The following is a 25974-nucleotide window of genomic DNA, read 5'->3' as shown; positions in this document are numbered from 1 at the left end:
CAAGCATGGTCATGTCAAGAACAAGTATGACAGCAAAAACCAAACCGATAATCTCCGATTTATATTACAGTATGTAATCTCTTATGAATAGCATGTGGCCCAGGTTTAATTAGCAAGCATTTGTGGAGTATTTTCCAAGAGTTTCTTAAGTACATGGCAGCTGCACACTTGAGCACCTAGTACAAGAGGTAAGTAGGAAGCACATTTTCTGATTCTCTAACCCTTTAAAACATGGTGGGTTTTTTGCATATGAATAAGATTGAATTGAGAATTCAAACTAAGGAAAAGATAATTATGGAACTTTTACATCCTGCATATTATTTTGGTTAATAGATGATGTAGAACAGCATATGGCTCATTACAATAAATTTTTTTAGAAACTAAGGAAAGGATTAGATTTAAGAACCTGACTTTATTATTTTATTTGGAAGTCTTCACTCTTTGAAATAGTCCATCCTAAAGAAAATTATTTTCTCACAAATTCCAAAGGGATGAGAGAAGCTATAGGGGGTGTGATATAAAAGGAAAGTAATATGTGTCCATCTTTCTTCCCTACAAAAGTCCCTATAATTCTATCATCATCATCATCATCATCATCACCATTATTACTAAAAATTTGGGAAAGACTAAGTGTCCTAGAAATTAAGTTATTTATGAAGTCACATGGGTTGTAAGTAGTTGAACTATAATTCAACACATTTCCATGTGACTGGTGGCCAGACTGTAATATCTCCCCTACTTCGCCCCACTCTGCTCCAATATCATGCCTAAACAGAAATTATTATTTCTGTCACTGTCACTATCAGGCTACAGTATGTGAGTGTAAAATATTGTTAAATATGAACTAACATTAAATGTAACTAATATTTATGTGAGCTGCATTCCTTAATTCACCAAGCTACAGGAGATTATTTTAATTATTTGGTCTTTTAAGTTAAAAAAAAAAACAAACCAAAACTTTCCCAGCGCATTTTGTTAGATAGTCAGGTTCAGTGCCGAAACTTTTGGTTTGGAATGATGTGACTTCAAATCCTGAAGAGTCAGGATTTGAGTCTTCTTCTTAACCAACTTCTCACCAAGAGTCTACTTCTTACCAACTGTGCCACCTGGAACATGTGTGTTGAGCGCTGAAAGGCTCTATTTTTCTCAGTGAAACTACGTGGAAATGCCCATCCCCTAGGGTTGTCATTGGGATACAAGACGACACAGGGAAAACAATGGGTTCATGGGGAACACTCAATATCCCATACTTACTAAAACTATTAAACAAAAAATACTGTAAGGCCCTCCATAGAAAAGAAGGGTTAGCAATAAATAGGTGTTTTTCACCATGGAATAAAAATATTAAGAAATGTTCATTCAAATGTGCTACATTTGTAGTAAAACTGGCAAGTTTACCAGTAGTTAAAAGTTATGGAGCAGTTTAAAACCAGCAGCTTAGTGAACTTCTCTTTACTTTATAGAGAAAGCAGAACTAGTTTTTTTTTTTTAATTAACATTAATTTTTAAATCATAAATATATAACTCTACTTACATATCTTTTATTTGAGAAGTTCAAAGAGAATTACTAACAACCTTTTATTAGAACATTAACCTGGTGGAACACTCCCATTAGGCATTCAATCTGATTGTCTGTCCTTAAATAGTGAGAACAAAGATGTATCCTGCATAATTACCTGCTGAGCTCATTGTGTACCACTGACATGACTAAACCCAAAAATATATAAATGCTTATCTGTGCTTAAAAGACTAAAGTAATTGCTCAAACTTAAAAAATAAGATTTTTCATTATTTTCCAAAATAATGCAGAATGAATAAGGGAACACATCATAACAGATTTCACATTTCTTGACACATATTTCCAAGACAATTGTAGTAACCCTAAAGAAAGATGCTACTGTAAATGTATTTTTTCCCAAATGCATCTTGTTCATTCGTCACTTTAAAAATCTAATTAAAATATAGCAAAATATATTCTGATTCTAGAATGCTTTAATAATGATACGGTTTCAACAAACATTCAGTTATATCAGTTACAAAGCTGCTCTGACTAGTCATGTTAGAAATGGGCTTGGATTTTAAATTTACTAATTTCTCATTTAGAATATGTGATTCAACACAAATGGAGTGGTACAGGACTGAGATGACTTATGCATAATAACTTTGAAAGCAAGTTTGTATTGCTAATAAATTTGTGGGGGGCGTTGTCTAACAAATAAACTACCTTTAATAAATAATAAATAAATAATAAATAAATAAATAAATAAATAGAAACTGCTATTTAGAGAACAACCTAATATCTTCATTAATGCAGGGCTACTATTCTATGTAGATATAGAATTATTCATACTGATAGCCCAAAATATATTATGATCCATAAAAATTAAATTGGTACAGAGACTCATAGACAAGAATTTTACTTTTCCTGCATGCACACAAGAAGCAATGAAACTCAGAGACATACATATTATAGTTCCCGTATGAATAACAGAGAATGATTGTTTTTTAGAGACATGACATAAGTATTTTTAACTCAGTTTCAACGGGGAGCTCACAATCAAAGTCATGGGTATGCAATGTAAAAACTTTTTTTTTTTTTTTAAGCAATAAAGCCAGTCACAAGGGTTTAGTATGGTTAATACAGCAAAATCTTTCTATTTTTCCAAAGGACATAGGTGAATATTTCAGATTATTGCAAAGAGCTAACTTATATCAAACCCATTTAACACCCTTGTACCTTTAAACTCAAGATAAAAATAATAGTGTCAAATAAACTGGTAGGTACGAAATGCTAAACCCATGTGCCCTCTGATTTCTTTTTCAAAGCACCAGGGAGACTTACGATGTAGTTCTGCAGAAGCAGCTCCACTGACTCTCTCCTCCCATACTTGATGATCCAAGATTTCAGCTTTGACTCTGCAAGAACCAGCAGTGAGAGCAGACGGTACTTTAATTCTAGAAATTCCATTTTCATTAAGTGCAGCTCTGATGTGGAGGAAACAAAATGAAACCTAGAAATAAAACACCGAGAATTTACAGAATGTAACTAATAGTAACAGAACGGTGCTTACTTAACCTGTTACACGTTACACGTCAGTGCTAAATATAATAGCAGGCACAAGGTCTTCTAAACTCTGGCTGATCAATCAGTATCAGGAGATCTGACTCCTTTTCTAGCTCTGGATTTAAAGGCAAATCATGATTGAGTGAAGTATTTAATTTAGTTCTTTCCCCTGCCAAGGCAACTCTCATCTGTTTCTTTTATAAGCTGTTTTTGTAATATTACATAATGTTCCTCACAGTACTGAATAAAAATACAGTCTCTGAAGAAACCATTTCTGTGATTTCCAGGCTGTGGGTATATTCAGGTCTACTCTTTTCAAACAATAACACATTAGAACATTGGCATTCTTAGCATATGTTATGGGAACTCGATTTTTATGTACCGAATGAAAGCATCTCTGTAAAGAAAAAAATCAATTCATTGAAAAGAAAAGAAATGGAAAAAACACCCACCAAGCATTTAAAAAAAGACACTTCATTTATAATCAGCCCTTCTCTTACCTCTCGGCCATGTCCTCTAACTGATCAGGGGGCACTGGGATCCCGTTAACAGACCTGGTCCGGTAGATTTCATGGAATGCTCTTTTGTGGGCATCTGTGTTTTGAAGCAGATCCTAAGATACAATTTAAAAAAATAAAAAAAATGAGAAAACATGTTCACAGGAGGCTAAGAAGCATAATTTCCAGCCTGCACCGATGAGTCAATGTACTCAACAATTTGGTCGTGCAGCTACATCCATATGCGGCTTGGTGCCTCTTGTAGGTTTTTACCTTGTCCAGGAGCCCTGGTGCTGGTCTATAAGGCCTGTGCTAGAGCTGTATCTAATAATTATGGCATCTTTTAAACACACATGACACTTGCACGGCAATGCATTCAGACATTTTAAAGGCACATGGTCCAAAGGAAAATGTAGTTACTGCTATAAACAAAGATTTGTTAGGATTTTCCTCCTTACTTGATTTTGAATGTGTTGGTTTTTAGAAGCTGTAAACTAAACGCAACTGGTTTAACCCTTTAATGGCAATAGACACACATTTACACATGTATATATTACACTTCTGTTATTTTACTTTGAATGCATGTGGACTACTACACAGTGCTACTTGTTCACCATTTAAGTCAATAATATCACAATATTATGAAAATACTCTTATGATTAGAAGATTTCAAACAAACACAGGGAATGTCGCATAGATATCAGAGTAGAAAGATCAAATGTGATCTTTACAAATATTCTTTTCAGGCTCTATAGAACCACACAAATTTTAATAACTTATCTAGATTTGTTTTCTGAGTTTTTCACTGTCGGTAGACTTACTTGTATAAAGACATAAAGGTACATCACGGTTCCTAGCCAATTTCTCACCCAGAAGCAAAGATGAAACGTGGTTCATGCCATATTCTCTACAGTTTAGTTTGTTTCTCAGTAGGAGAATAAATACCCAATAGCTTGTCACTCACTGAAAAGTAAGACCCATTAGCCCACCAGAATGATCCATTAAGATTAACAGAGTTTAGCTCACATTGAGATTTACTGGATTAATTGGAGAAAAGAGAAGCAAAAAAACATCCTAAAGCCTTAAGAGAAACACTGGTGGAAGGGGGTTGGAAAATGAAGGCTGTCATATATAAATTAAAATGTTTAGGTTATACTATATGTTGACTAACTGAAAATAATAACTAAAAAATGTTAAGGTTATAAGTGCTTGCTCACATAAAGACATATGTTTTTGCGCCTTTTAACTTGAGGGGCATTAATTTTTACACTGTAGAAAAATCTAGGGCCAAAGTATTTCTATCCTGGTATATTTGTTATGATTACCTATTGATCTGCACGGGTAACTGTACAGATATTCACAAGTCACTCATGCCCAGAGGGAGACCACTGTGTGCAGGAGCTGATCACAGGGGACAGAAGACCAACCTAAAGCAGCTAATGACTGGGAGTATTTTGGTCATTCCTTGTCTCCTTTATAACATCTAGACACACTTCTGTGCCTTATGATCTTGGCTGAGACTCCTACAAGTGAGTGCAGAGCAAATTTAGAGCCATTATCCCACATAGCTCTGATGTATCATATATGACTATATGTTAATATATGAGCAGGGTTCTGGGACTATATTGGAACACTCCTACGCCCAGTTGTTTTCTAAACAGCTTTCCTTATTATAGTCAGTATCCAGCTAATGGAAAAAATCTTGACAAGAGGGGCGCCTGGGTGGCTCAGTGGGTTAAAGCCTCTGCCTTCGGCTCAGGTCATGATCCCGGGGTCCTGGGATCGAGTCCCGCATCGGGCTCTATGCTCGGCAGGGAGCCTGCTTCTTCCTCTCTCTCTCTGCCTGCCTCTCTACCTACTTGTGATCTCTGCCTGTCAAATAAATAAATAAAATCTTAAAAAAAAATCTTGACAAGATATTAGAACAAACAAAAATGTTTTCAAAAATATGATAAAGGAACTATAGCTAATATGATGTCACTGACCATTGCACTAAAAACCAGCTAGTTGCTGAGCACAGCATGTGACTTTCACTCATTGGTGGGCTCACAGGAAGTAAGGAAAATCTTTTAGGTCTCCAACTCCCATTAAAATATGACCCCAAAACTGGATCATAGACCTGTGAGCAAAAATAAATGGAAAAAGCTGACTGTTTGAGACAAATATCTATACCCACTGCTGTAGGAGTTTGAGTCTTGGAACTTGGAGAAGGCGAAAACTATGAAACTCAGAGTTCTAATGAGCCAGAACCCTTAAATACTAACAAAAGGAAACTGGTAGGAGTGTAACAATATCGGGCAAAATAGATTTGAGAATAAAAATCATTATATGTAATTAATCGTTCAAGGATAAGCCTTTTAATTGACCAGTGCCTATCTTAATTCTGAACTTGAACATGTCTAGTGAGCCTCAAAATACATAGAGTAAAAACCAACAGAACTATAGGGAGACTGATAAAACCACGTGGCTGTGGGAGCTGCCAAAGCCCCTCTCTCAGCGCCTGTGATGAGGCAAAGGAACGACTGGGGTAGCAGGTGGTGGAGAGAGGAGGGAAAGCAAGGGGAGACGGTTGCAGATCTGTGGGCCTCACGGGCTTTTGTAAGACTTTGGGAATGCTTATTTTGAATAGGTGGGAGCCAGTGGGAAGTTCTGAGAGGCTGAAATGAACTGACTTGCATTTTAAAAGCACTGCTGTGGCCATGTTACCCATGACGGTAACGCCCCACCCATGAGGCACCGCTTCCCATAGCTTCTAAAACAGCTCAGGAGCTGGATTCCCTCCCACCTCATGGATCACTCTTTCTCAGACTCTTCTGCTGGTTCATCTTCTACTCTTTGATCTCTTGATGTTAGATTGCCTCAGGGCTCCGTTCTTGACAGGTTTTTTTCTCTGTGTATACTTCCTTAATTTCTTTAGTCTCAGAGCTTCTGACATCCTTCTATATACCAGTGAGTCTGAATATTTATCTCCATCCTACACCTGTGTCCTGAGCTCCTGTCTCTTATCTTTTATTATCTATGCCACATATCCTGTGACACACACACACACACACACACACACATATATGTGGCATATATATATAATATAATTATAATATAATATAATATAATATAATATAATATAATATAATATACATATATGCCACATATATACTGTGCCTCAGGCTGAACTCCTGATCTTTCCCCAAACCTGCTTTACTGTCTCTCCATCTCAACTGATGGAGACCCCATTCTTCCAAATGCTCAGTTGAAAAAAATAGTGTCTCCTATGACTCTCTTTTTTTTTCATAATCAGTATCTAATGCCAAAAATTGCTCTGCCTTAACAATATTCAGAATCTGACCATTTCTCACCATCTCTACAACTATAATCCTGGTTCAAGCCACCCTACACGGATTATTGAGACTGGTTCCCTGGCTCCTACCCTCTATTACTAACCGAGTCTCTATTCTCACATAACAGAGTGATACCACCATGCTTCTGTAAGAAAGTAGATGGGAAAAGACAGTCATGACAGGGAAAATCAACAGTGCCAAAAGCACAATTAAGGGAAGTAAGGAAGTGCAAAGAAACAATACTGAGGAAAAAGTAAGGGCTTAAGTACATGGAAAAGATTACCAAAGAGTATTATAAAATATTTTGAACAATTTTATGCCAATGATTTTGAAAACTTAGTCAAATGGACAATTTCCCAGTAAGTACAAATCTGCATTACTGACCCACTTAAAATTCTGAATATTTCTCATTATTTTTAGGGGCTGGGAATACAACAGGAAAAAAACAAACAATAATTCTTGCCCTTATGGAGTTGATACTAGAATATAGGAAATCAAGCAGTAAACAAGATATATAATTAAAATAGCGGTTGAGATTGCAGATAAATGGCAAAGAGAATAATCAAGCAGGGAAGAGGGCAAGGAGTGGTGGTTTCAAAGGGGTGGATGAAAAAATGTTGACTAAGAGTTGACTTTTCAGTAAAGGCCCAAAGGAAATGAGGAAGAACGTACTGAAACTAATCCATGCCAGAATGTTTCAGGCTGGGACAGAGAATATTCCGGAACAACAGCAAGGGCAAAGGGGTTCAGATGGGAATGTGCTTGCCTGTTCAATAACATCTTTTCAGCGTGGTTTCAGTGACAACCTTAGTTAAAACTGCAACACCCTTAATATTCTTTGTCCCTTGACTTTCTACCCTAATACATAATTTATTTATTACTTAGTTACATTTAGTATTTCTTATCCACCTCCTCCCATTAGAAGGGAAATCACATGAGTGTAGCAATTTTTCTGTTTTTCTTACGGGTGCATCACAAATGCTGAGAACATTACTCTGCAGATAGAGAATATGCAGTAAATATTTGTGGAAAGACCACGAAACATTAGAAGCCCAGCCAGAAGGGTAGAAAGAAAATGGGGAAACCAAATGAAGAAAGTGGTTCGAGTTGGGGCACCTGGGTGGCTCAGTGGGTTAAGCCTCTGCCTTTGGCTCAGGTCATGATCTCAGGGTCCTGGGATCGAGCCCCGCATCAGGCTCTCTGCTCAGTGGGGAGCCTGCTTCCCCCTCCCTCTCTGTCTGCCTCTCTGCCTACTTGTGATCTCTCTCTCTGTCAAATAAATAAATAAAATCTTTAAAAAAAAAAAAAAAGAAAGTGGTTCAAGGATAAGGAAATAACTATGTGAAATGCTTTTGATAGGCGAGGTAGGATGAGAACTGAGAATTGAGCACTGAATGAGGAAGAAGGACTCTCATGAACCTGGCCGGAACAGCACGGCAAGGGAAAGTTCGACTGGAATGGGTTCTCAAAAGAACTGGAGAAGAGAATTCTGAAACCTAAATGAGCACAGGTAATTGTTTCAAAGAGCCTCACTGAAAAAGGAGAGGGAAGAATGTACAGTAACTAGAGGGGAAGGAGAGTTAAGAAAGACAGGTTCTATTTTTTAAATTTTGTTTATTCTTTTTAAAGGAGTCTTTAAGAGAAGAGGATGAACAGCAGATACTTTACGTGGGTGGGAAAAAAATCCAGCAGAGAGAGGGAAAAAATTAAAAAAAAAAAAAAAAGGCAAGAACTGCAGGAATTGTTTACTGGAAAGAAGCAGGGAGGATGGGAGCTCATACACATGTGGAGGGGCTGGTCTCAGCTTGGAGCACAGATGGTTCATCCCTAGTAACAGAAGTGAAGACTGAGTATTCGGGCACAGATGCATGTAGGTGGGTTGATGTGGTCGTGGGAGCCTGCGGAAATTCTTTTTTGATTGCTTCTATTTTCTCAGAGAAATAGGAAGCAGTGTCACCAGCGGAGAGTAAGGATATGGGAGGAGGTGTGGGAGATTTGAAGAGACAAGGTGGAACAGTTGTCCCCGAAATAAAGAGGCGATGGAGTCGGGAAATGCCTCTGGAGTGCCAGGCAGCATTAGGGACCCAGCTGAGTTAGTCATCGTGCCTGGGGGTGTGTTTCTCTGCAGCCACACTCAGCAACATATGGTGGGGGGGGGGGTGTACTAGGCAGTGAGTGGGCTAAACCAGGGTTGTGTTTTAACCAGGCCCACGGGACAAAGGAAACTTGGTCAAGACAACTAGTGTGTGTACAAGTGATGACCTTTACTGATTCAGCACTGAATTTAAGTAGAAGTCCAAGGGAAAGGATGACACGAAGAGGGGGAGAGGCAGTAAAATCATGGATCATAGGGCATAGAGTCCATGCAATTTGGAGCTGGGGCAAAATTGGCTAGACAGTGAGATAGGTGCTTGAAAAAGAGCTTGTGTGTGTGGGGTGGGGGTGGTTTTAGTTACTGGTGATGACAAGCTGTGGACCATGCCTATGTCTTGAAGGGCTAGAATAGGGTATAGGATGGGATCCCTGGAAGACAAGAGACCAAGAAACTAAAAGGCCAGGTTATTGGTAGGATCATCTGTGGTTTACTGAAGTTATTAAGAATTATGGCATGCATTGTCATGCAAGAAATAAAATCTTCAAAATAGGAGGAGAAGTGATCTAGGTAGGGTTGATGACCACAATAGGGATGGGTAGTAGGTGGTAGAGTTTGATGGCTATTTTTATGATTCCTTACGACTGAAAGCCTTGTTCAAAGAAATACTACTACTAAAAATTAGGAATTTTAATTGCTCTACATGTATTATGCGATAGCTTTGTGGACACGGTTTAAGTTTAGTGTTTAAAAGAATCTGGATTAGGGATGTCGAAGTGGCTCAGTCGGTTAAATATCTGCCTTAGGCTCAGGTCATGATCCCAGAGTTCTGTCCAGGTACAGGAACCAAGTCCCACATCAGCTTCCCTGCTCACCAGGGAGCCTGCTTCTCCTCTGTCTGCCATTCCCCCTGCTCTTGCTCGCTCGCTCGCTCTCTCTCTCTCTCTGACAAATAAACAAATTAACAAAATCTTTAAAATAAATAAATAAAACAATCTCAATTATCAGCTGTGTGACTTTGGGCAAGGCACTTAACCTCTCTCTGCCTAACAATTAATCATTTGCAAAATAAGGATCATAATACCTGTCTCATATCTTACATGTCAAGTGCTTAGCAAAATTAAGTACTTAAGACAGAAACGTGGCTAAATGCTCAATCATAGTTAGCTATAACTCTATTTCTTAACTTCCTAGATAACTAAGCCTAAGGGCATCTGGAAAATAGAAAAGCTAGCAAAGGTTTATCTTGCTTTTCAGAATAATATGACTCTATATACATGCAAGTTATTAAAAAATAACTTCGGTAAAACCATTTATAAAATGACCTCTTTGCAAAAAACATATTTTAAAAATTTTCTGAACCCAGTTTTCCAACAGTTAGTATGTATTCAGCAATGAACAATTGTCCTGTGGTATATATATATATTTAAAAGATGTGAGTAATGCAGAAAACCAAAAATTCTAGATCCTGATAGCATATCTAAGTTTTCATGGCAAAGCCGTCATTGCTTATAGACTGCGATAGGAAGATAATATTCTAAAACCTTCTTGCTTATGTATTGATGCATCCTATATTGTGCTCTTTTTGATGTATATATTGCATTTCCAAATGAGCTCATATACCAGCAAAAAGTAGTAATACCAAATTGATGGGCTGATTTTTCTACTATTGAAGGGGCCTAGAATTTTAGTTATCTCAACGATGATTCAAATTTCCCACATCAGCAAAGCTGATCTTACTCTAGGCACTTAATACATTTTAAGTGAGAGAGAATTGATGTTCTAACTGACAATGAATTGTTTTATGACTCTGCGACTTTAAGGACCTGTGTTCAGACCTAGTACAAGTCCCTCCCTCAGCAAGATCCTCCTGGAGATCTGCCCGGAACTGAGTCTTCGCCCTCACCTGCCTCCGCTTGCTTCCTGTTGTCTCTTTGCTGCATTCCCCAGCTTCTGATTTTTAGTCTCAGATAAGCTTCTCCTCCAATTCCTCCACCCCCCCCTTTTCTCTACTCCATTTATTTTCTCGTTTTTATGGTTGTTTACTGCACTTTGGCAAAAGGATGGTTCTTGCCGCACACTTGGTGGCTGGCACAGGGTTCCTCTCTCAAGGGAGCCAGATGGGTCATGAGGAGCCTGGAGTCATAGAATCACTGAGAGATACACTGACGGCGTGTTCACGTCCAACTTAAAACTCACTCCTTAGCAGGGATTGTGGCAACTTAGAGTGAGCGGCGAATTAACCTTTCTGCTAAATCTTACCACCTAGTAAATAGCACAGCTAATATTGTTGGGCATTTTCTCAAAGGTGGCATTCAAATCAGACTTACGTTATGTTATGCAAACAACAAATACACGTTGTGTCTCAAACTTCTAGATTGGAGGCACCCCCCCCCCCCAGTTCCTCTGGAGCATAAAACCAGCACACAGTAGACCCTTGGTGTATATTAGCTAAATTAACACATATAACCCACAATCGAAGCATACTCTACATTTGATTTTAAATCCTAAGGTGACTTCTTTTGTATGAAATATTCATATCGGTTAAACATCAGTTCAGTGGTTACATGATGCATTACATGGTATTTATGATGAATTGTAATTTGTTAAAGTGGTATCATTTGTGTAACACTGTTTCAGAATTTCCCTCTATTTTTAATATCCTGGGAACCTTAATATGGACACAGCCTAGGCTTTTCTGATTCTAAGAAGCCTCAACCCTGGTTCAGTCCTAGAAAAACTCTTGTGACTTGATCTCTTATCTTCCAGCTCCATAGACAGAACAGACTAGCAGGCCTGGATTTTATGTGTGTGTATCTCTACCTGCGGAACAGATCCCAAATGGTGTTCTTACCCGAGAAGTGGATTCTAAGGAGTTTTTTGTGTGTTTTGTGCGTGTTGATGGTGGCAGGAAAGGGAAAGGCTAAGAGATCATCAGCAAAACTTTAAAGTGCCTGGAGGTACTGAGTATAACTGAAGAAAGGCCAAGAATCCACACAGGAAGGGCCCTAATTGTGCAGGGACAAAATCTTCCTGTGTCCCTCTTGTTTGGTGGCCGAGTCTGGGTTGAGTGGACTGAGTTGAGAGGGTCAGAAGTTGAAACTTCCGGACACCAATGTACCTCTACATTTCTGGTTCCAAAAATAAGGTCCGAGAGGGGCATGGGACAAAACCTGTCATGAGTTTGCTTTACAATTTGGTCTAGAATACATAACAGTCTATTCCCTTGAAGCAGCGTTAAAAATGTTAATATTTTGGCAGAAAATATAAACGAGCTATAAATTGCCCCTCTCTGGTCATCTCTGCTTGGCTGTTTTCCACATATATAGTAATCCCCACCATGACACAGTACATGCGGTACACAAATTCAATTGCACAAAATGCAGGATTGAGTTTAATTTGACGTTGATGAAAAGTAGCATTTCAAGTTAGGTCTGTACTACGATAGAACACAAAGAGGAAGGATGTTAGAATTTACACTAAGCACAACTGACTCGGCAGTAAGCTGAAAAATTTACAAATAACTAAAAAGTCATCAAGGCCTCATCCCACCACTTCCTTAAATCACCACTCTCCTTCAACCCCCTGCCCCACCACAGCACAGGACCTAAGAACTTGTCGACTTGGCTTGCCTTTCTTTGAGAATGGAGACGGGAATGAGGTCTGCAGCCAAAGGCCAACCGCATTATGATATAAATGTGTATGGCCTGTGGGCTTATCTTTTGAAAAATAACATACAGCAATGGCAATAACAAAGATAACCACAGTTGAAAAAATACCACGGAGCTACTGGAAAATACCTCAGAAAATGAATCTACGGGGACTGTCAGTCACAAGCGTGGGTGAGGCAAGTGCGACATCTCTGAAACGGGATGAGTGACGCTTGAGAGACCCGTGTCCATGGAAGGTCTAAAGAGCCACATCCCCAGATCACACTAGGACTGCTGTGCCAGAATATTTCCCCACCAGAATTTTTACCTTGTGTTGCTCACGTTTCCGTTGTATTGTGTTGGCCGTTTCCTCATGGACCTGCTGAATGGTAATTTCCTCTCTCAGGGCCACCTCTGCTCTGTATAACCAGGCACCTATGGTGCCCAGAGGTGCAGGGAGAGATTTATCAAGCTGTATGTGCCAATCAAAGAGCTGAAATACAAAAGGAGAAACACATAATTATCTTTAATACAGAAGACAATTCCTAAAACTCACCCAAATAATTTCCAAGGCCCACATAAGGGTTTAAGTTAATAATTTCAAGTTAACTTAATAAATATCAAGGAAGACAATATCTGTGTCCTGAATTTGATACTTTGAGAATGAGGAGAAAATTATAGTTATGAGAAAGTTTCGAGGAAACTTAAAATACATCTTAGACATGGAAGGACGTTATTGAGAGCTTAAACAATTTTCTTCTTATAGGAAGAGCATGAAGCCCCTGCTGAGTTTCAATTTGGCTTTCACTGAAAGGGAAGGGACTGGGTTTGCTGAAATGCTCAAGGATGTAGCTACTATACACTAGCTGATGTGTATTTTTTAAAATCTGCCACATGAGAACGGATCCAGAAACGTCAGGGTCATCCAATCATCTCTGGAGGAAGTAGAATATTCAGGACTGTTTCTATGATAATATAATTTCTAACTATTTCTGAATTTCTACCATTTTATACAATTCTTAAGCAGTGTTTCCTGACTTATTGGAATGTCAGGTGGGAGAGGTTGAGGTGCTTAGAACTAACCTAGTCTCTGGTAGAGTTTGTGGGAAAAGGATTAGATTATAAAATAAAAAGATAACAGGGTAAGTTCAAGGCAAATATTCTGATTAGAGATAGGAGTTTCAGAGGTTTTGAAATCTTGGACTCTAAGTTTGCAGAATATTAACATGAACGTTATTGAGCAGTTCTTCTTCAGGCTCGTGAAGGACTGGATAAGAAGATTTGCTTAAATTAAAGGCTATAAAAATGAATGTGCAAATAGGAGGATGACCGACTGTTGATGAAACGTGGTTTATAGACTTTAGAGAAATTGTCGAGGCTCCATTCTTGGGAGAGTCATCTCCTCTAAATGTCCCAGAGTTGAGTCTTTCAGGATTTCCATCCATCATCTACTCAACAGGGAAACTGTGCAAGGCAGGCAAAGCAGAAGAGTTGTTAAGCCAAGTACTTCCACTAACTTAGAGGAAAACTCCCATAGGTAAGCCTGTCCTGTCTTGGATAGAGGCTGTAGGACCAGATGAAAAATCACTCTGTAGAAAAACGTGATGGAAAATGTTCTTGACTGAATTATGTCAGCCTTCATGAAATTAATCTCGAGAGAACTTACCCTGGAGGACACTCTGTCCCAGGATTGTTTTACCAACGCTTGGTCAAGTGACAGTTTACCGTCTCTATGTACAGGCTGTATTAAGTGTTCAATCTGTTTCCTTTTTATTTCATATTGAACTCTGAAGTGCTTAAATGACTAAAAGAGGAAAAAGGGCAACAACATGGAAATGAGTCAAAAGCAGCAAATGCAAAGGAAACCACATTTCCTAAATAACAGTACTTTATAGTGGGAAAACACTCAATATATGTTGTTGACATAATGATGACAGTCATGATACTGATAGCAGATACTGTTCCCCAAACCCGATGATGAGCTTGCTCCCATGCTAACTCCTCTCTACACATCATTCCTTGGGCTCTCTCCATAATCCTACAACACTGACGTACTCTATTTTTATTACCACAGGAAGCCCAGAGGTAACTTGGGAAAAACGAGTAGTAGAGGCAGGACTAAAACCTAAGATTTCTCATTTCTAGTTAAATAATCAATATGCCAGTCCATGTACATCAAGAAATAATAGTAGATAGGAATATAAACCTATGATAAGAATCAAAATAGTTGCTTTACTTCTAAGTACCAAATAATTTAGGTTAGAAATTATATATATCCAAATTATGCTGGTTTAAAGATAACTAAATTTGTGTTTAAGTAAGCCAGGGTAAAGAAGTTTACTTAAGGGACCTCAATTATAAAATAATATTTTGATTTAACTTTATGGCATTAAAATATCAATTATTGTATCATTCCCTTTATCATCATGTTAAACATAAATTTGTAATATGTAGACTTAACCATAAGTCTAATACTAACCTTAACAAGTACTGACTTTAATTAAAGTTCTACATTTCCTATTAAATTGACATCCTAAAATAAGTCTCCAAGTCCAAATGTGAATTGAAAATGTCACTAAAACGTGCAATTATGTTAAAGAACATGAGAATGTCCCTACAGAATCTAGCCGGTAACACATCTGAAAGAATTTCTGAATAAACAAACATGTAAGTTCACAAGAAGAACACTGGGGGGAGACGGTGAGTAAATAGTTTACCACAACGTTTCTTCCATTGCCTCTAACTTAATGTAATTTAAAAATACCAAAAACATAAAATCGATCTTCAGTTTTGTTCCACAGAATTCTATGCATGAAAAAACAGGATAATGAACTATTGACTGATAAGTGGAAACAGAAAATGCTGATTATGTAAGAAACACACAGATGAGGAAAATGTTCCCTGTGTTCAGATTTCAGATGGTCCCTAAATCTTCTTTAAGAGACAGCTGATCATCTTTGGTCTGAAAGGAGTGGTTCTGTTTCATACTTTTCTAATCCTCTGTCTTCCCTTTATACAAACATCTGTACAACAGGTAACTTCATAATTTGGACTTGATTTTTTTTTTTTTATAATTTATGCCCAAACTAAAACTCACCAATGGTCTAATAAGTATAGTCTTATTGTTCTTATATTTCTATTCTCCATTTACTGGATTAATCATTTTTTCATGAAGCTCATCCAGAAAATTATATTTTTGAGAAAAAAAGATTACACTGAGTATCAAAGCAATTATATTCGTACGTACACATTGCTTTGCCATGGTCAACAAATATAATATTGGTGGCATCATCCATCTAAATTCAGGCCACTTTACAGATATTGTTACATAAAATCCACACATTAATGCCAACAGCTAAATCCTTTCTCATCTGCCATGTTGAGTCTCATATCACCACCCCCTTTTATGTAGCAAGACCAATTAAAATATAATGTAGACTAGAATATATTACAGTTTGGCCACTGACATGCAGTGCTATTTTAAATAGAAGGAAAACGTCAATCCTGCATACAGTACATCACAATTTCATGGGAAAACCTAAGATTTTGTGTCTGAAAAGTGAAAATTGAAAGCCAAAATCCAAGTAATGGTGGTGTAAGGAAACTTCAGCAGCAACAACCCTGGCCTCAATTTGAGAGCAACCGTGTTGAACCAGGCAGGTGGCAATAGAAACAGATCCCATAATGGGCCCATCCCAAACAGTCATGTTGTGAGACCTTATTAAACACGGTTTATTCTACAGTAGTTTTCTGTTTGCACTGAAGTCATTTTTTGGTGGAATTTTTTGTTATGTGACATCTACAGGATCATGAGCTGTAGTAAAGCAATGACTAGACGTTTATGTTTGGGGTCATTTATATGACTCTGAGTTCCAGAAAAGTCATGAACCCTCAGAGCTCTAAGTACAGGATGAACACACACAATTTAAAACTACTAATTCCACCTCCCGGGATATACCCAGAGGAAATGAAAACAAGATACTGAAGGGACACCTGCACTCCCTTGTTTACTGCAGCATTAATCACAATAGCCAAGCCATGGAAGGAACCTGAGTGCCCATTAATGGATGAATGATAGGAGATGTGATAGACAGATCGATCTATAAATGTCATGAGATAAAGGATATCCTGCTATTTGTAACAACACAGATGGACCTTGAGGACATTATGCTAAGTGAGATAAAGCAGACAAAGAAAGACAATAATTTGTGGTATCACTTACATGTGAAAAAAACCAGACTCATAAAAACAAAGAAAATGGTGATTACCAAGGGTGGAGGGGAGATAGGAAAGATGTTATTTAAGTGTACAAACTTGCAACGAGTAGTAAGTCCTAGAGTGAGTGTAGATAACAATATTGTATTATATTCATCAAACTTGCTAAAAGACTAGAATTTAATTATCCCAACCACAAAAAAGAAATACTTAAGCGGTGTGACAGAGGTGCTAATTATCTCTACGATGGCAATCATATTATAATAGAATGTCTTAAATTTTTTAAAACTACCTATTTACACAGAAATACAATTATTAAATTACACGCAAACTTAAGATAACACATAATATTTCTTTAAAGGTTTTTCTCATTAATATCATTTGAAAGATTGGGCATGGATTAAATGATATATATTAATATTACTCATAAAAAGGAATTTAAGAAATTGAAATCTTTTTCATACATTACCTGATATTTATCTTGCAAATTCGATTCCGTCATCTGTGCTCTTGTCAAATCTCTTTCAAACTGTTCTATCCAAACTTTTGTTTCCTTCAAAATTAGCCTGTCTTCTCTCTAGAAACCAGCAGACGTCACAAATTCATTAGTAACTATGTACTGATTTAATTACTTAATACCTGGCTGATTCTAGAATGCACTGAGTATTTAATAACCTCCAACTGTCTCTGAAAAATATTCTCTCTCCTCTCCCTCACCTCTTTCGGAGAGTAAGAGGCAAAAGTTAATTCTAGAAAAATAGCTTAATTATCTTGCTAAATAGTGAAATGATCTACCTCCATTTTTTTTTTTCAAGAAACAGTATTTAATTAAGAAAATGTGCTCAAGAGGAAATGTCCTAACTACAAAAATACTCAGAAAGCGCAATGGCTAGGATAGGACTGAAAACATAGGCCGGGGGTGCTTCTCAACCCAAGGTCATTTGTACCCCAGAGGACCATTCCAGATGAGAAAAATTTTGACTGAACCCAAGGAATTAAAATCAGAGTAACACTGTGGACTAGCGTTATTTTAAAATGCTATTTAGTATTTTAAGCTCTACGATGACAGAAAACATTTATTTTGTTCAGTATGGTACTACTAGACCCTGGTAACACAGCACCTATAGAATATTTGCCAAAATATTTCCTGAATGAATGCATCCAGGCTACCACACACATCTCAAACATGAAAAAAAAAAAAAAAACCTCATCAGATTTATATCATTATTTCCACAAATAATAACAAGACATTCTAGCATTGATTTAGTGAAAATACCTTAATTTTTCACAAGATTTCTTATCTGGTAAGAATGTCAAAGTAATCAAAAACACATTTACCATGGTTCTTGGCACTTACAAATAGCTTCCAACTACAGCATCTCACTCAATCACAGCCCTGTGACACAGATGAGGTGACTGACGACAGGTAAAGTGGCAGAGGAAATAGAGTGCTGGCCATGGAGGCGGGCAAAGCTGGTCCAAATTCTGGTTCTGACAAGTATCAACTCTGTGACTTTGGACACACTTTCTTTTTTTTTTTTTTTTTAAATCCTCTCTACTGTTGTGCTGTCATCTGAGTAGACATCACACACTGCTTCCCCGGTTTGGGAGAAAATTCGTGATAACCTGGGCAGCACACCAAGCACAGAGACTGGCCCACAGGGCTGTCAGGATGCACGCCTTCTCTCAGTTTTGCCTGCCCAGTCTCCCTCAATATATAATGGTAGAATACATCATTGGTAATATAGATAAGTAGAGAAAGAAATGGAACAGGAGCCCAAAACTCCAAAGCTTTAGCTCCTCGAGGAGATAAATGTGACCAAAGCACAAGGTTCACTGGTTGACCATCATGCCCAGAAAAGCACAAATGACACATTCTTAGGAGCTCAGAGGAACTAAATGCTCTTGGTTTACCTCCAAGGTATCAGAAGCTAATGTGACCACTAAGTGGGGGGAACACCATCAACGTGAGCACGGGACCTCACTATGAGCTTCCAGGGGCCTGTTTCTCACCAATTGAAATTATTCCACAAAGTCATCTGAGAGAAAGAATTATGTTCTTAAAATAGCTTCAATAGAGTTCATCTAGTAAATGACTTTGCTACTGGTGGGGCAGTGTCAGGCAAATTGCAATAAGGTAAGAAGCATATAGCTATTTACACACTCAACATTCTCCTTTTAAGAGGAGATACTGTACAAACAATATTTCGATTCCCAGAGAGCATTTAGTCTGTGGTTTTTCTTCAACTGTTAACTTGCGTATACATTCAAAGACCTGGGGGTCTAGTTGCCTACAGAAGACCACCTAAACTGCAGGCAGCTAAATGGCCGATATTCTCGTGACTTTTTCTCTTTCTCTCTTTTTCATGCAAACATACACACAGGCATCTTTACACGTGCTGTAGTAGCTTTATATGTACATCAACTCATGATTCATGGAGCATTAAATAAAAATTCATTTAATATTTGATATAAAATTACTTTTAATTGTTATTCCAATGTTGGCATAAAGTCTACTCTGTTGATAGATCATTAACCTCAGGCCTAGATGGAACATAAAGAAAGATGGAAAAAGTACAGGATAACATGGAATTGGGAAAGAGCTCATAATCATTAATTTCACAAGTATATTGAGCACTTACCACATGTCATGAACTTTATTAAATAAACTATCTGACCAAATATTGAGCAGGAGACGTGACAAAACTCAGGATACAAGCTAGATGAATACTTATGTTTTTCCAAATAATTATTTCCTGCTTAATATTTTAACATATAAAAATAAATCTTTAGCTTTATTTTTTATTTCTACTGTCACATACAAAGAAACCATAGTTATTATAAATTTTTCCTTTTATTAGTGCTATTAAGTGTTATTAAAAAGAAATTAATTGATGCTATCTTATAATTAAAGATTAGGCCATGGGAGTGGCTTAGACTATAACTAACATTCAATAACACATATGTTATTTATTCCATTAGAAAGGAAAAGGAAATAACAGAATTAATACATTAAAAGAAATGTGTAGATAAAGACAAATACATGCAAAGGAATGGCTAATAAGCTATGGAACGTAGGATGCTTGAAAGAGGTCACTGATTCAAGATTATTTAAATCTTACCTTAAAAATTTGGATAGAATTTGCAAAAGATGGAAAACCTGGAAGTATTTCCTAACAATATGAAAAGATAATATATAGAAAAATAATATAAATCAGGGACAAAAGTTATACAGGAAACAAGAAAAAAAAAACAATGGAGAGACATCTGTCCATAAATAAATAGATGGTAATTTTATGGGTATGGTAACTTTAAGAGCTTTTTGGAACTTTTGAAGGCATCAAAATGTGCAAATCCAATAAGGCAATGTAATACTCTAGCATTTGATGTTTTGTTTTAATTTTTGGTAATATTTACATTTTACAAATATTTATAGATTGAAATAGTAACCATTTTAAATGGTGACCTATGTAGAGAGGAGGTTCTTTTCTCTTAAATACACTCCTATTATGCATCTCTTACCCCTATACGAATCTAAATGGTGCAGTGCTGAGAGCAGTCAGCAGTATTTGTTGCAACGGGAGAAGGAATGAGTGAATAAATACCTTAAAGTTGAATAGCTCAGAGAGATGAACTAATGGGCATATTTTATTTATTTATGATTGAGTGTTAGATCACCTTTAGGGAAAAAGTTGATCAGTTTTATTGGTTGGAGTAAGAAAGGCATAGCAATGTCTATTTCCAATAGGAAAATCAGATTTAAAAATTTTGTCTATAAAATATCTAATTTAAATACTCGTGATGAGGACACAGCAATCAAATTCATCAAAAATGGAAGCCTAGGAGACACATTGTTGCCAAGCTTTTTAAAAAGTAAATTAAAAGAACTATTCCCTAAGACTTGATTAGACAAATATTAAGTATTTTGAAATGATGGCATCAACAGCCCTAAGAGGTGTAGTCTATAAAATCTTAAAAAGTTTCAGGAACCTGGGTGGCTCAGTGGGTTAAAGCCTCTGCTTTCAGCTCAGGTCATGATCCCAGGGTCCTGGGGTCAAGTCCCGCATTGGGCTCTCTGCTCAGCAGGGAGCCTGCTTCTTCCTCTCTCTGCCTGCCTCTCTGCCTGCTTGTGATCTTTGTCTGTCAAATAAATAAATTAAATCTTAAAAAAAAAAATCTTTAAAAGTTTCACTAGATAAAATTAGATGGCCATTTAGCTGCATTAAGCAAATGAAAAGTATATAAAATATATAAAATTCCTTTTTTCTTATTGAAAATATTCATTTTTAGATGCATATGTCCTACGTTACAAATGTCACACAAAAAAGGGGCAAAGCTTATAATATGTTTTCTTAAAATTAATTTTTGAAATAACCCTGAAGAAATTATATGTATCTTTTTTCAGGAAGGGATAGAGGGAGCGTTTTAAAAGAATAATCAGAATTTATTTTCCAGATAATGAAATTAATCTCTTAATAATAAAGCCTCTTTAGTAAAGCATATTAACAAGCTTATGCCAGGAATGTGTGTCTTTCAAATCCTGAGGAGTTTTGGCATTTGATTCTTGCTCATGAACATTAACAAAAGCGCCTCCTTTTGTTTCTCAGACACTGCCAGTCACAGAGTTTACTCATCTGGGGAGACAATTAATGTCAGAGAAATTAAAACAGTACAAACTCAGAAACTTGATCAGAAATAAACCCAATTGGGTAACACAAGGACTTTGGATATGAAAATCAGATGGAAAGCTGACTCTGTCTAGGCTGTATGGGGTAAGTCTAATATGCTTTCTAATAGAGTTTCTTATTCACACAGCAGTATCTACACCGGATTATATTCTCAAAACCCAGAAAGCCCCGAATGACACCAAAGCTCATGCATCAATCTATGCTAGGATTTGCATAGAAAGTCTGCTTTTGCCTCCTGTGATGCTTCTTAGAAACATTTACTTTGCTGACTACGGATAAGTTACTCGGGTGGTCAACATTTGCGCCTGAATCTTGTCAAGAAACAAAACAGGCTTCCTGAATGATAGTTTAAAAAAAACGAACATGGTTTTATCAAATGCCAAATTAACATCATCCAAGCAAACTAGGAAACACCAGTTTTGCTTAATTTCTATGAAGTCACAGATATCTATTAGTGCAACACCTTTGCCTATTTGAAACTCTGGGGTTATGAGCTCTTGGCTTTTTCCTTTCGTAGACCTGTTTCTAAGTCTTGTTTGGAAGCCATGTTAAGTTTTTCGTGGTTTTGTGTGTGTCTGTGTGGGTGTGTTTCTCTTCATTATGATCTCAAACTGCTTTAAAAACTCTAGTTGAGACCTGAGCAGTGAAGTCAGACAGTTTTTAACGTATCTTGAAAATTCCATTTCTTTCTTTCCCTGATGTCATTTTGCCTTATAATTAATTTTAAATTCAGTAGTAAATCTACCTCCTTATAATTAAAAAATAATAATAATACTTAAAAATTAGAAGAATGGTAATATTCATTGTTAAAGTCTGTGAAAATAGGCATTCTGATGTGCTGGCTGGACTGTAAAATGGGACAAACTTTGTGCAGGAAAATTTGAAAAAAAAATTTCAAAAAGCATTAAAAATCTATACGCACTTTAGCCTAGAGATTCCACTTTTAAGACAGAATAGTAAAGCAATGTTTTATTATAAAATTGTTCATAGAAGCATTTTTTATAATGGCAAAAATTCAGAAATTTTCAACAAGTAAGACTGACTAAATTATTGTATACTATATGATGTCCTGGAGAGAATGCATAGGAAGAGTTTTTTATGTTAACAGAAAAAATGATGAAATGGTATGTGTACTATAATTCCATTTCTGTTAAAATATTATACATCTCTATATACATATGGAAAAATGTTGGAAACTTACACCAACATATTAATTTTTTTCTAGGATAGGGCCTCTCTAGAAGATTTCTAAGTACAGATCATTTTCTTTTTCCTTTTTTTCACTTTTTTTTTATGACAATGAACATAAGTCATATGATTAGTATAAAAAATATAAATGTTATTTAAAATATTGAAAGGCTGAAAAAAATCTAATCACAGTGGATAATTAGGACTTTTACACATCTGCCTTACTTCTGTATGTTTGTTGTGAGTAGTGACTTATATAATAAATCTGAAAGTCAAAATCAGATTTTCTCAGACTGAACAGGATATGGGGTCTCAAGCTCTACAGGCACAAATGACATGATGAATATAAAATTACTTCAATCCTCAGATTACTAAACGAATCTCCCGACATGTCTACCTTTCTCACTTTTAATTCATCAGTGTTATATGTCCAGCATTTATCATTAATAATGCTTTCTCTCACATATCCAACATATACATCAGAAAAACCTTTCCCTATAATCTCCTCCCCAGTTGGTGCAGTCAAATGCTCTGCCACTGAGCTATACCCCCTCCTCCCCAGTTGGTGATACCTATTCCTTACTTTTTGAAATACATTCCAAAATAAAATAAAATAAATAAAATAAAATAATGCATTCAAATTTGATTTTTAGAAAGCACCATGCTTAAACATCTATGTCACTATCACTGAGTGTGCTATCAGTGCTTGAAGAAAAAAATACTTACATCATTCTCTTGCCCATCAGTGCCAATACTGTGGATGTCAGGGTAATGTTTCAGAAACTGGGCTACATATGTCATAATAGACTTCTCATCTGGTTTATCCACATCAACATCTGGAACAACCAAAACCAAATATAAATAGGTTAATTATCCTTTTTTATATTTTAATAACACAAACTTTGGAATCTAGCTAGTATACCAATGCAAAAGAAAAATAAAATTAATATTTTGAGATGGTGAGGGAGGGCAAACCAATTTAGTTTGGATGATACATGATAGGAATGTTATGATGCAGAAAGATGACACATTTTAATTACTAACCTTTGGGAAGTAACACAAGTTTCATTTAAATAATCTCAACAATAATTCACCAAAAATCTGAGGTATGATATGGTAATTCAGATATTCTGTATCATTAATAAAATACAAATACTATGTAAATTTCAGAACTGGGATGAGCAGGTAGTAAAAAAATAATGTTACAGGTGTGGCACCAAATGCCATGCCCATAGAGCTTGTATACCGTATCTGGACAAATATAGATAAGCTCCCTCTTGCCCCTACAAGTTTTATTTTAGAAAAGACAGAGATGCCTTATGCTCAGTTCTTTGGATAATCTCTCCCTTGTGCATGATTCTCTAAATTACTACAGTTTGAATAGTGGAGTACTCTGAGGGAAACACAGAGCCTGAAAAGACATTTTTAATTAGAGGTTTACTCATCATCATAGAATGAGAGGGGCTAAGACTGCAACATATAAAGTGTTGAACGTTTTGAATCACCTTTTAATTATCCCTTTTAAAGGCAATGAAAAGGTGACTATATTTGGAGTTTACAAATATCTAACAAAACAAACAATAGCCATGGAAACCAAAATATAAACTACTCTAATATTTTGAAATGTGCCTTGTGATTTGAGACATAATTTCTACAGACTATCAAGGCAGGATTGAAAAAGTGCTACGGCTCAAAAGACTTCCAAGGAAACCGTGGTCATGCATTCTGAATGCACTGGATGTCTCAGAAATGGTTGTAGAAATGACAAGATCACGATGTGGAAGATGCATGTGAAGAACAAGTAAAACTTTCATGAGATGTGAATGTGGAAAAAAACACTTAACACATGATTTAATACAGTAATTCAGCATTTAAACATATGTGTCACTAAGTCATAAACTAATTGTTGTAATAGATATTGATCTATTTAATCTGTATTCCTCAAAGTTTATACATCCCGGTTAGCTAAATAACCTTTTCAAAATTTCTTTTTTAAAATTAATTAATTTGGGATGCCTGGGTGGCTCAGTTGGTTAAGCCACTGCCTTCAGCTCAGGTCATAATCTCAGGGTCCTGGGATTGAGTCCTGCATCGGGCCCTCTGCTCAGCGGAAGCCTGTTTCTCTGCCTCTGCCTGCTTGTGTGCTTGTGCTCGCTCTCTCTCTCTGACAAATAAAAAAAAAATCTTTAAAAATTAAAAAAAAATAAATTAATTAATTTTTTATGTTTAATTTTTTAAATTAAAAAAGTTTAAGGTCAATCACTTTTTGAGGGGGAAGTTCATATGAGGAAAACAAAAGATCACCTTATATCTGGGCTAGCCTTGTATCTGGGCAACCTCAGTTCTATCATCAAAGGGAACATTAAGCTTCATTAGTCTAGTGGATATGAAAGAATCATTTATACCATCCTGCCGTCCTACTCAAAAAAATTGAGGGCTGGGTTGTGCATATGGCTTTCTCCTTGAGCTAAACACTATTGATGTGTGCGTGTGTCTGTGTGTGTCCACAGAAACAAGCTGGAAAGACCTTGGTTATCCTAGTGAATCTGGGGAGTCCCCAGCAGGATCCTGAAGTGGCAAGGGATCTCCGTGCTGCTCTCATCTCAGGGGAAGTCAACCAGGGGTTTGTAGGTATTTATAACCTACTCCTGGAGGTACAACTGTCTCCACTTAGACACTGTTTTAGAGTCAGACATGCTCATTGTGAAATCTCAGCTTTAAAAAGAACTTGCTTTCATTGTATTTACTTTGCTTTTTTTTTTTTTTATTGGAGGGGAGGGGCAGAGGGAAAGAGAGAGAGAGAGAGAATCTTAACCAGGTTCCACACACAGCATGGAGCCTGATCTGGGGCTTGATCTCATGACCCTGAGATCATGACCTAAGCCGAAATCAAGAGTTAGACCCTTAACTAACTGAGCCACCCAGGTACCTCTGTATTTACTCCTGCACATCCATTAACAGAAATATCCATAACCGTCAACCCAAATAAGAAGTCATTTGTGACATTTGGATAATTCACTTGTTAAAAATGATTTATTTATTTGAGAGAGAGAGAGAGAGAGAGAGAGCAGGCAGTGGAGGGGTAGAGGGAGAGAGAGGGAGAGGGAAAGAAGCAGACTCCCTGCTGAGAGCAGAGCGAGAAGCAGGGTTCAATCCCAGGACCCTGAGATCAGCCAAAATCAAGTGTTGGATGTTTAACCAACTGAGCCACCCAGATGCCCCTGGAAAATTCACTTTTAATCCTT

At 36.9% G+C, this 25974-nt stretch overlaps 1 protein-coding gene across 1 annotated transcript in view; it reads right to left on the bottom strand.

Annotated features, from left to right (window-relative positions):
- SYNE1 (spectrin repeat containing nuclear envelope protein 1) overlaps nucleotides 1-25974 on the bottom strand; it is a gene marked incomplete at its 5' end in the record, with an annotated part of 469383 nt that overhangs the window by 312396 nt on the left and 131013 nt on the right. Inside the window, 7 exons of the mRNA XM_080806008.1 lie at nucleotides 2843-3011; nucleotides 3565-3677; nucleotides 12967-13131; nucleotides 14305-14442; nucleotides 17323-17430; nucleotides 19976-20026; nucleotides 23456-23565. Of these exons, the coding sequence (XP_080662134.1) occupies nucleotides 2843-3011; nucleotides 3565-3677; nucleotides 12967-13131; nucleotides 14305-14442; nucleotides 17323-17430; nucleotides 19976-20026; nucleotides 23456-23565 (854 nt within the window). The remainder of the gene's footprint in view (nucleotides 1-2842; nucleotides 3012-3564; nucleotides 3678-12966; nucleotides 13132-14304; nucleotides 14443-17322; nucleotides 17431-19975; nucleotides 20027-23455; nucleotides 23566-25974) is intronic.

The sequence above is a fragment of the Martes martes genome, assembly GCF_963455335.1.
Source record: "Martes martes genome assembly, chromosome: 6".
Lineage (NCBI taxonomy): Eukaryota > Metazoa > Chordata > Mammalia > Carnivora > Mustelidae > Martes > Martes martes.
Note: the sequence above shows the minus strand (reverse complement) of the source record. Positions and strands in the feature narration are given on the sequence as shown.